The 13,127-nt window shown below is 19.5% G+C and overlaps 4 protein-coding genes across 4 annotated transcripts in view; 1 reads left to right on the top strand and 3 right to left on the bottom strand.

Moving 5' to 3' along the window:
* On the bottom strand, positions 1-2,406 carry PGSY75_0827200 (hypothetical protein; the record flags this gene model as incomplete). The annotated part of the gene is made up of 1 exon (XM_018785393.1): positions 1-2,406. A coding segment is annotated over one exon (2,406 nt), but the record flags the coding sequence as incomplete, so codon positions are not given.
* A 714-nt stretch (positions 2,407-3,120) lies between these two features.
* PGSY75_0827100 (putative translation initiation factor IF-2) lies at positions 3,121-7,152 on the bottom strand (the record flags this gene model as incomplete). Its single annotated transcript, XM_018785392.1, has 1 exon — positions 3,121-7,152. The coding sequence occupies one exon, from the start codon at positions 7,150-7,152 to the stop codon at positions 3,121-3,123; it is 4,032 nt and encodes a 1,343-aa protein (XP_018642359.1).
* Positions 7,153-8,113: 961 nt separating this feature from the next.
* Positions 8,114-11,680, top strand: PGSY75_0827000 (putative ATP-dependent RNA helicase DBP10; the record flags this gene model as incomplete). Its single annotated transcript, XM_018785391.1, has 1 exon — positions 8,114-11,680. The coding sequence occupies one exon, from the start codon at positions 8,114-8,116 to the stop codon at positions 11,678-11,680; it is 3,567 nt and encodes a 1,188-aa protein (XP_018642358.1).
* Positions 11,681-12,322: 642 nt separating this feature from the next.
* PGSY75_0826900 (hypothetical protein) overlaps positions 12,323-13,127 on the bottom strand; it is a gene marked incomplete at both ends in the record, with an annotated part of 2,444 nt that continues 1,639 nt past the window's right edge. The window contains one exon of the mRNA XM_018785390.1: positions 12,323-13,127. This exon is cut by the window's right edge and continues 1,280 nt beyond it. Coding sequence (XP_018642357.1) covers positions 12,323-13,127 — 805 coding nt within the window.

Genomic DNA, 13,127 nt, shown 5'->3' with positions numbered 1-13,127 from the left:
ATATATAATATTGTTATTACTATTTATATAATTCTTTTCATTTCTATCTTTTTTATTACATAGAACATTATTATTTTTACACGATTCCTTATCATTCTTATTATTTTTAATAGTATCTGTTACATGGTCATTTTTTTCCTTTTTTTTTTTTTTTTTTTTATCGTATCTTTTTAAATCGATATCATTATATGAATTATCATTTCCACTCATAATATTGTCCATACAAAAATAATTTTGTTTATTTTTCTTGGCATCGTTTAATATATTTTTATTATCTTGCTCGGATGATGTCATAATAAGCACTTTATCATCAAAGGTTAGATTGACTGTTGCATTATTTATTTTTTTATTTTTATTTTTATTTTTATTTGGTTCGGTTTCTTGCAGGCTTGATAAAGGTCGATAAGATTGATTATATGCAGATGCCAATATAGGGTTCCTATCAATGTCTATAAAATTAGAAATTAATTTATTCTTCATAATTGTTTTTGGATTAACCATTTTAATCAATTTCTTTTCATGTTGATTCTCTTCATCAGAATCATAAGAATATTTTTTTTTTTCTCTTGTCATAAATATATTTTTATGAGAAATGCATGTGCAATATGGACATCCTATAGATGATGATGTATATATATTATTAGATATATTAGAATTATTCAGGATATTTTTCTTTTTGTTTCTCTCTTTTTTTTTCTTATAATAAGAATACTCATCATTTAAAGACATATAACTTTTATTTGGAATATTTAATTGTTCTTTTTTATGAAAAAATATATCTGAAAAATAATTTTTCTTTTTATCGTCAATGTTCATTTCATATGTATGTTCATATTCATTGGAATTATGTATATTCATATTATTTTTTGCTATATCATTTATATTTATATTTTTATTAATACCATTTTGATTATCTTCATTCATAATTTTAAATATATTATTTATACTATAATTTTTTATAGTTTCATTGCTGTCATTAATATTATTTAATTTCTTTCCAAGCGATGAAATACTATCTTGTATGTTTGTTAAGTTATCTATATCATTCTGATCATTCATGTATTTATTATTATATGGTTCTATATTATTAATAGGATTACAGGTTTTATGTGAACATTCCTTATTATATTTTGATGATAAATATAATTCCATGTTTTCTAGTATAATACTATCTTCTTTTGATAGTAAACAAAAAGGGAAATAATCTTTATAACAATTATTTATTTGTTTGTTGTTATATATATTATTCATAAGGTTGGTAATATCATTTTTTTTTTCTTTCTCATAAATAAAATTAAAAAATTGGTTCATTTTTTTTTTCATTTTATTATTCATTTTGTTATTTTTTTTTTTCTTTATCTTTTTATTATCAAGTAATAAATAATTATTCTTTCTATTAGTTGACTTATTATAATTCTTCATGTCTTCACTATATATTTTGGTGTTCTTCTTTATAGAGTGATGAATACTATGTTTCATTTCATCTTTATTGTTTTCATCTTCTTGTGTAAATATATCTGTTGCATTTATATTTTTTTTACCTTCCTCGCTTGTAGAAATATATTTATGCTTATCATAAACATATAAATTACTCTTACTATTATTATTATTATTATTGTTGTTATTATTATTATTATTGTTGTTGATGTTGTTCATTTGTTTTTGTGTGCTGTCTACACTATTTATATCATTATCAATATTAAGAACATTATCGTTTTTATTAGTTGATATAATTTTTTGGTATTCTCTTTTTTTTTCTTTTAAAAAATTTGACAGTTTCTTATTTTCATCAGATAATATAATAGGACTTACTTTGTTTGAATTTATAGAACTGTCATAATTAATAAAGTTATCATTATATATATCGTCCATATATATATTGTCTTTTTCATCCTTTGAACTTTCTATATTTATATCTTTATTATTAGAACCCATTTCATTTTTGTCTTTTAAAATATTAAAAATATTTTCATCGAATTTTATAATTTTATTATCACCATCTTTTAATTGATTATTATAACAACAATGTTTTTTTTTGTGAAAAGATAAAATGTTAATATTATTATTATCATCATCATTATTGTTAATATTTGTTCTATTCTTATTATTGTTGATAATTTCACTGTTGACATCCTCCTTAGTCATATTAATTAAACTCATTTTGTCACACAATATATCATTTAACATATTACTATTATTAAAATATTTTTCCTTTGCGTCATTTTCTTTTTTAAATATTTTCTTTTGTTCTTCCTTTATATTTTCCATTTTATTTTTTAATAATATCATATTATCATATAGACTATTATAAGAATCTTTCATTTCATTAATTACATCCTCATAAAACAAAATAACTCCCGACACATCATCAAGAACAATGCCGGCTTCTTCATATAGAGGAACCATTATAAGAAGAAAGATAGAACATTCAAATAAAGAAAACAATATAAAATTAAACAGATGGGAGATGATATTTTGTAGTTCCTAAATAAAATGTTAAGGATATACACACAACACAACACAACACAACCTTTATAAAACAATATATAAATAAATAAATAAATATATATATATATATATATATATGCACATATAGAAGTATATGTATGCATTTTATTTATTTATTTTCAAGTGTCTTACAACTTAAAAAAATACAAAATGTAAGCTACATAACAATAAATTGACAAATAATAAAAAATATATATATATATATGTTGGAAATTATTTTGAAAGACTAAAAAAATATGAAATAGTTGATATTATAAATATCTTACAAATATGTTGTTAATTAATACAAAAAAAAAAAAATAATATATATATATATATATATGTATGCATTAATTTATTATTTATTCATATATATTTTTTTGTATGTATGTACATATTATATACTATTTTAATTCCTTTTTTTTTAAGGCATATTTATTATCATTATATATAAAATAACATAAAAAAAAAATATAATATATAATATAATATCATTTTATTCTCATATATATATATATATATATATATAATTCATGAAATAGATATATAAACACCCGCTTTAAAAAAAAAAAAAAAAAAATTAATTATTCATATTAATATAAAAATATCGACTTTTATACATATGTTTAATTTTTAAGAAAGGTTAAAAGATTTTATTCTATTAAAGAGGGGGGATCTGACAACCTTTTTGTAGGCCACGATTTCATCGCCTACCTCAAAATCATCAGAATTAATATTAAATATGATAGCATTAACATTACATGATTTATTTAGCTCGTTCGTATTTTGTTTATTTTTTTGCATAGAAAGTATATGAATTTTATTATGAATAATTTGTTTATTTCTTTTAACTGTAAAATATTCATGTGATGTAAATGATCCTTCTTTTATATCTACTGATATGACAACTTTTTTTGTTTTATTTTTTTTAATAGAATAATAACCTGTTTTATTTATTACCATTTTTGAGACAGGTTCATAGACATGTAAAGAATCGAAATAAAAATTACACATATTTTCTATATCATTAAAGAGTTCATATATAATATTATGATTTCTTAAGATAATATTATGATTTTCTATATATGGTTGTAATAATTTAAAATTAACATCAACATTAAATGAAATAAGAAAGCATGGATTTATATGTTCACAATATTTTAAATCACTACTATGAAATGTGCCTATACCTTTATTTATAATTTTTAAAGGATACCAATTTGAAAATAATTCTTTAGATATATTATTAATATCATTATTTAATATATTCTTATTTATATAATTCCTATCAATAAAATTTTGTATATTATAATATTTTTCTTTAGAATCATTTTTATTATAAGATTCGACTCCTTCAATTATAGCACTTAAACTACCTTCATCACATGTTTTGACAATTAAAGGTATTTGAGGTAATTTAAAAGAATTTAAAGCTAAAGTAGAACCACTGGAGTTATTATTTTTACTATTGAAGTTATTTAATATATTATCTACATTTGAATCATATTTATTATTATATTTATTTTCTTTTTTGTTAATATATATATTTTTTTTTTTATTACTACTATCAAATAAAGGTGGTAACCCATTCTGTGATTGGTTGTTCATATGATTGTGTAAATTATTATCATTATTATGAATATAATTATTTTTATTTTTTTCTACATTTTTATATATATCATCTTCAGTAGTATTGTTCATATAAGAACGATTGATTAAATTATATTGAGCTAATTTTAACTTATATTTAGATACTCTCTGAGCAGATTTTAAAGTACTCATTTCAAACATAATATCTCCATAATTTATATTATCATATGATAAAGGAATTGAACTTATTATTTGTACTACTTCTGATGGATATGCTTGTGATACTATTTGATTATTACTATTATATATTCTTTTGATCTTTCCATATTTATGTCCAATTACAAAATATGTATTCATTTTTAATATTCCAGATTTACATATAACAGTTAATAATTTGCCTTTAGATGCATCTACTTTTTTTTCTAATATATATGCTGAACATAATGATCCATAGTCACACATTAAATTTAATTTATTGCTAACTTCTAAAATTTTTTTTTTTAAAATATCAATATTTATATTTTTTTTTGCAGATATAGGAACTATTGGCACATCTCCATTTTCTAAGTCAGTAACTATATTATAACTTAATAAACTTTTTGAAAGTTCTTCAATATTTTTATGATATTTATCAATTTTATTTGCAGCTATAATAAGTGGAGTATTATATTTTTTAGATAGTTCAATACATTCAATGGTTTCACTCATAATTCCATCATCTAAAGATATTACTAATATGATTAAATCACTACATTGCACACATCTTTTTCTAATCGTTTTAAATACAGAATGTCCTGGGGTATCAAAAAAAGTAATTTTTCTATTATCATAATTAAATGAATTATGACAATAATTATTATATTCACCACATTTGTTATTATTATTATTATTAATGATAGATTTGTTTTTATTTTCATTTTCTTTCATCTCATCATCTCTACATACTACTTCAAATGCTCCCAATTTTTGAGTAATGCCACCTATCTCACCACCAGCTATATTAGAATTTCTCAGCTGATCCAATAAAGTTGTCTTACCATGATCTACATGTCCTAATATAGTTACTATTGGATTTCTTCTTTGTAAATTGACACAACTAAATTTTAATTTGTCTAAAACATTTAATTCTTCACATATTAATTCAACAACTTCTTTTTCAATTTTTGTATATTTATATATATAATCATTATCTAATATATATTTACAAACATTTATTATTTTCTCTTCATCTATATCTAAATGATTACTCAATGAATTAACTGTTATATTATTACTATCTAAATATTCAAACTGTTTAATCTGCTTATTTTTATTCCTTTCTTTTTTTTTATAACTTATCAAATTTTCCTTCAAATTATTATCATCATTATAATAATAATAATTATTAGTATTATTATTATTGTTCATGTCATTTGTTCTATATGAATATAATGATTCATTCTTATTATCATTTGCCACTTCTTCTTTTTGGTTATTTTTTTTTTCTTTCATATTATTTGTAAAAATACTACTCATAGAAACATCATTTTCATCATCCTTGTGTAATGTATTATTATCCTTCTTATATACTCCAGTTTTATTTTTTTCTTTTTCTTTATTTTCTTTTAGTTCTTTTAATATAGATAGAACACTACCACCATTCAAAACATTATTCATCGCATCCACGTTTGAAAAATCATCATTTCGTTTGTCATACAAGGACGTTTGGTTCATTGTATTTAAAATATTGAAACTTTTCACAAAAAAGTCTTTCATACTATTATATTTATTATTGTATACATTTTTTTTAACATATATATTATCATCACATATTTTTGTGTCATTGAAATTTTCTTCAGTCTTCAAATAGGAGGTTTCATTCTTATAATTCAAAGGAAAATCCTCAGAATTGTTTTTATCATACTTTATAGATTCATATTGTTTGTTGTTCATATTGTATAAGGAATAATTTGTGGTATTCCCCTGGTTTGTGTTTAACGTGTTGAATATAATGTCATCCGTCGGGTTATTATTCACATTATTATTCACATCATCCTTCTCCTTCTTCTTATTATCATCATATTTATTATTCATTTTTAATACATATGTTTCATTTCGATTATTTTCATTTTCTTGATTATCATATAAATCCTTTGCATGAACATTATTATGATGGATGGTATCACCCCTTTGTTCATCATTTAAAACGTGTATATTATTAGTAGATACATTTAATTTTAAATTTGTATCTGTGACTTGATTATTATTAGAACAATTAGTAAGATATATATGATCACAAGAAGAAAATTTACTACTACAAATATTATTATTATTATTATTATTATTATTATCATTATTGTTGTTTGTATTAGACACAATGGAATCATCCTTATAAATATCATCATGTTTTATATCATGATCATTGTAATTATTAAGATGTGGAGATACATATTGATATTTTTCATTTAACAAATATTCCTCCTTCATATATTTTTCCTTTAAATAATTATCATAATAATTTACGTGATTATTAAAAACAGAATATAATTTCGAAATTTTTTCCTTTTGGATTTTTTTAATATGATCTAATATATTATTATTATTATGTTGTTGTTGTTGTATATTATCATTATTATTATTGTTGTTTATATTATTAGTAGATGTTATTTTATGGTTCCTTTTTATATTTATTATATTATCATATACTTTTTGATTATTCCTAATATACATATTTTTATTTTCATTAAAAATTAATTTAAAATTTTTCCTCTCTTCCTCATTTTTTCCTTTAAATTGGTTATCATTCAATAAAAATTTTAAATTTATTTTTTTATTTGGATGTAAAGAATTCTTTAAAACAAAGGATTCTTTTTTATTATTCTTAATTTCTTGTAATTCTTTATCATATTTTTTACATTCCTTTAATATTCCTTTTAATTTCTTTGAAGCTTCTTCATGTAATAATGTATTTGAAAAATTCTTATTATCTTTTTTTTTTTTTTCGATATCTTTTAAATTCAATGTTTTATTTAATAATACATTTTCATATATCCAAACATGTGGGTCTTCAAATTTTCTTATTTTTATCTTGTTCATATTAAGTCCACATTTTTATTTTAAACATTTCTTTTGTTTATTTTATATGCAGCCTTTATCGTCTCTTAAAGTAAAACAAAATAAAACAATATAAATATAAATATATACATATATATATATGATGAATATATTTATGTGTGAAAACAAAATGGTTTTGTCATATCACATATATATATTTCTTTATTTCTTAATATATATAATTATATGCATCACATAAATATTCTGACATATAAACCAGAAAAGATATAAAGAAAAATATTTTAAATATTTTTTATCTACAAAAATTAAATATAATATATAATATAAAAAAAAAAAAAAAAAAAAAAAAAAAAAAAAAAAAAAAAAAAAAAAAAAAAAAAAAAAAAAAAAAAAAATTGGTAGTAGTACAATGCTATATATATAAATGTTAATATAATATGTAATAATTATTATATAATATTTACTATGTAAAAATTATTATATGTATTATATAATTATATGCATATATCAATGTAATATATATATATATATTAAAAAAGTGTTGTTTAAATATAATATATATTATATTATATAATAATATCACAAAAATTATTAATATATATCCTTCCTTCTTCTTTAAATTCATTAAGTGAAAAATAAGTTTATATATTTTTAGTTATAATTTCTTTTATGTTATATATCATTTACTATTTTGAATTAAATTTATGAAGTCGTTAAAATATATTATAAAGTAAAATATATTATTTATAAATATATATATATATAAATAAATATCAATATATTTATAGAAATATACATAATTTAATATGTTTTCTTTATTTATTTCTATATGATGATTTTTTTTTTTTTTTTTTTTTAAATTTTGTTCAGCATAGAGAGTCTATGTAAAATATTCATATTTATAAATGTTTAAAAAATATAGAATTTAAATATATATATATATTGTTGTTATTTATTTATTTATTTTCTTCAGTTTCCAATTATGAAGAACAAGAAAAAGTTGCTTAGTCCATCCGGGCCAGGTAATAACAAATCGAATAAGAAAAAAATAAATAAAAATAAATGTAAAAGTAATTTTAAAAGTAAATGTCAAAGTAAATCAGAGAAAGTTGAAAAGAATTCAAAAAGAATTAATATTAAAAAAAAAAAGAATAAAGATGTATCAAAAATGTATGATATGAACTTATTAAAAAAAAAAATGATTACTAAAAGATATAGATGGCTTTTTCCTGATAAGAAAAAAGAAAAGATGCACGAATTAGATTCAAATGATTCTAGTTCAAGTTGTTCTTATGATGATAAAAAGAAGGAAAAGAAAAAATTTGTCTTGTATAAAAAGAAAAAAAATAAAAGTAATAATAATAGTAAAAAAAAAAAAAAAGTAATATTAAATTCATTTCAACAATTAGGATTAAGTGAAAATATGTGTAGAAGTATAGCATCAAATTTAAAATATAATAAACCTACAGATATACAAAAATTATGTATTAATAAAATATTAAATAGAAGAGATGTTATATGTATTAGTAAAACAGGATCAGGAAAATCATTAGTTTATATATGTACACTAATTGATATATTAAAAGAACATAATAAATATTATGGAATTAGAGGTTTGATAATATTACCTACAAAAGAATTAGTTATACAAATATATAAATTATGTAAAAAAATTTGTAAGAATTATTTTCATTTAAATATTAATATTATTATAGGTGGTGTTAGTATTATTAAGCAATTTGATATATTAAATGAAAATTTAGATATTTTATTATGCACACCAGGTAGATTATCTTTTTTATTACAAGAAACAAAATTAAGCTTAGAAAAAGTAGAAATATTAATTATTGATGAAGCTGATAGATTATTAGAATTAAATTATTATAATGATATGAATGTTATATATAAAAGTTTAAATAATACATCCAAACAAACCATTTTAGTTAGTGCTACTTTACCTACAAATGTGGAAAATTATTTTAAATTAAAATTAAATAATCCTCATATACTCTATCTAACATCTGATAATACTATAAATGAAAAAGTTGATTTACATTTTCTATTTTGTAGATCATATGAAAAATATGCACTTCTTCTTAAATTAATATTAATATTTAAAAAAAAAAAGTTAGGTAAAACTATGATTTTTTTTTGTACTAAATATCATATATTATTTTTTAGTAATATCTTAAAACATTTTAAAATACATCATTCTATATTATATGGAAATTCAGATACATCCTTCCGTTTTGAACAAATAAATAATTTCACAAACAATAATCATATTCAATTCTTACTAGTTACTGATGTAGCATCTAGAGGAATAAATATTACATCTGTTCAAAATGTAATAAACTACAATTTGCCATTCTCACCAAAATTATTTATTCATAGAATAGGTAGAGCATGTCGAACTGATATAAATGGATATGGAATTTCTCTTTTAACATATCAAGATATATTGTATGCTTACGAAATTTGTTTCTTCATAGGAAAAAAATTGACCTTTTTTAAGAAGGAAGTATCTCAAATTGATACGCAAGTTGAAGAGGATTCTAATAACCGATTCATACAAAAAGGAAATGATAATGAAGAGATAAATATAGTAAATGAAATAAACCATAAGACCAATATTAATAATGACAATACTAATGTTTGTGATGATGATAAAAATATAATAGATAAAACATATAACTCTTCATATAAAAATAATTCAAATGATGTTGTATATATGGGATGTATATCACACCTTAATGATTATATTGAATATATAGAAGATTTAAAAAAAAGAGACACGGAGTTAATGTCATTAAATAAAAGTATACTAGCATCATACAAATTATATTATTCAATGCGACCTAAGGTATCTAAATATGTTAGCACTAAATGTATAAATAAGATAAATAAAATTGGAGGCTTATATAAGTTATCTTTATATAATCACCCTCATTGGATATATGAGAATGAGGGATTTATGACTGAAGGTGGCATAGAAGCAACTAAAGAGAATAAGACGGATGAATTTATAGAGGACCCAAATCAAATTGACATCACAAATAATAATAATAATAATAATATTAATGATGGTGATGCTTATATGTGCAATGACGAACATAACGATGAAGTGGATATCCTCTTCAATAACTTAATAAATTACATATCCCATAATAATAATAACAAAAGTAATGGAGAAATAAAAAATGAAGATAATGAAAATAATCAAGATAATCGAGATAATCAAGATAATCGAGATAATCAAGAAAATAATTTGGAACATATGAATGGTAATTATGATTATTCAAAAAACGAATTAATATCTATTATTCATAATTTTGAACATAAAAATTCAAACAATAAAATAAAAACCATATCCGATGAATTAAAACAAAAATTAAATCAACTTAAAGAGAAAACTGAAAGGTATAAAAGTAGACGTAATTATCTACTATCAAATGATGTAAATGAATTTATGGATACATTAACTTATCAGTTAAGTGACGAGGAAGATGAAAATGAAGATATTAAAAATATCCCAGATATATGGAAAAAAATATTTTTACATTCAAAAGGGAATGATAATTCAACATCTATGAATATAAATGATCATAGTGAGAATATTAATGAGAATAAGAAAAAATTAAGTAAGAGAGCATTAAAAAAATTAAAAAAAAATGAAAATAATAATGAAAACACTAATAATAATTATAGTATTAGTAATAATAATAATAATAATAGTGTGAGTAATATAAAAAACATATCATTTGATGACATTTTAAAAATTATCAACGAAAAAAGAATGAAAAATGATATGTCTTATAATAACTCATCCACCTTGGATCTTAAACATCCTGGTTATGATTTACCTCCAGATGAAACAGAAGAATTAAATAAACAAAGATTTGTAAAAAAACAAATTTGGGATAAAAAAAAAAGAAAATTTGTCCTAACAGAAATTGATACCTTTCAAACTGACGAATTAGGTATTAAGAAAAAAATAAATAAAAAAAAAGATGAAAAAACTAATACTATTACAAACTTATATGAGAAGTGGGTTAAATCAACTAAAAAAAGAATCAAAAATATAGGAGAATTAGAAGATGAAAATGATAATATACAAAAAAAAAATAAATTAAATAAAAATAAAAAAGATAAGAAAAAGAAATATAATAACGACAATAATATTAGTGATGATAATAACTCAGAAACAAATGAAAAACAATATAATATTAATATGCTTAAAATAAATCACCCAGAAATTTCAGAAGCTTTATCAAAAAATAATAAACTAACCAAAAAACAACAAAGAATTTATAAAAAATATATATCTGGAAAATATTTAAACTCATCAACACAAAAAGATACAAACAGTTTACATAACACTGCTAAACAAAGAAAAAAACAATTACAAAATAGATTAAGAACAGACAAAAAATTTAGAACCAAATACTTGAAAATTAAAAAGAAAAAATTCCAAAAGAAAATGAAACACAAACATAATTTAAGTAGTGCCAGGGAAAGATCACTAATGATTGTAAAGAATAAAAAATAAACACAACATAATAAAAAATAAAATAAAATAAAATAAAATAATATTATAAAAGTATATAATAAAATAAAATAATATTATAAAAGTATATATAATCATATAATTAAATCATTAATTAAAAAATTATATATATATATATATATATATATATATATATATATATATATATATATATATATATATATATATATATATATATATATATATATATATATATATATTTATATTTACGTGTTATATTTTGTCATTTTATAAATTATAAAAACCTTTATAATATATATGTATATATTCAAATTATTTGGAAACTTAATATTTTTTTTTCACCTTAATTTAAATAGTAATTAAAACTTTATTTCATAACATATATATATATATATATATATATATATATATATATATGTTAATATGTTATTATTTTATATATCTTTTGATAAAATATTATATGTGTATAAATAAAAATAAGAGGAAATTAAATACCCCAATGTAAGTATATACATATATATATTTATCTGTTTTTATAAATGAATTAACAAATTTATCAACAAATAATTACAAAAAAATAAAATAAAAAAAATTAAATCTATAGACAAATCTATACATATGTTACTTCAAAAAAAAAAAAAAAAAAAAAAAAAAAAAAAATTATTACCTCTTTGTATTTTTCAAATAATTTTGTAAATTTGTTATTCTTTTATCAATACAATTAAAGGATATATTTAATAGTGCTGATTCCTTTAAAGGATTTGTTTTTAAATTATATTTAGTATCTTTTATATCTTTTATATCGTTGATATTTTCTGTTTTATCACACATGTTATTATCACTACTACTACTACTACTGCTAGTATCAATTGGAAAATTATAAAAGTTCGAAGGTTTTAAAATAATTTCGTTATTTCTTTTTTTTAACTCATCTAGTTCTTTTCTAAAATTTTCCTTTATTTCTATATCTATATGTTGTTTTAAGTTAATCAATTTGGTATTTCTATTTCCTTTTGTTATTGTATTTAAAGGTGCTTGTTTCTCACTTTTTTTTTTTTGTTCAGCATTTATTTTATTTTTTTTTTTTAATCTACATTTATTTAAATATTCTTTCACCCTTTCATTTTCAGAAGACATAAAACTATCATTGTTACTCTTTGAAGTGTTTATCATATTCTTTTCGCTTGTAACATTTTGTAGATTTTTTTTTTGTTCATTTACATGTTCTGATGTTTTATTAACATCATCATTTTTATGTTCAACATCTTTGGTTTCCTCTTGGTGCTTTTTCTCATCAGATATAAATGGTTCCAAAAAAAATGAATTTTTTTCATCTGATATATTATTATACTTTTTTATTTTTTCCTCCTCATTTATTATTTGTTCCACATTATTTTGTGTACCTTCTAAGGTTTCAATATTATTTTCTCTTTTTTGTGATACGCTATTTAATTTTTTCTTCATATTT

This window comes from Plasmodium gaboni, chromosome 8 (assembly GCF_001602025.1).
Source record: "Plasmodium gaboni strain SY75 chromosome 8, whole genome shotgun sequence".
NCBI classification, from domain to species: domain Eukaryota; phylum Apicomplexa; class Aconoidasida; order Haemosporida; family Plasmodiidae; genus Plasmodium; species Plasmodium gaboni.
This window is presented reverse-complemented; position numbering and strand designations above follow the sequence as displayed.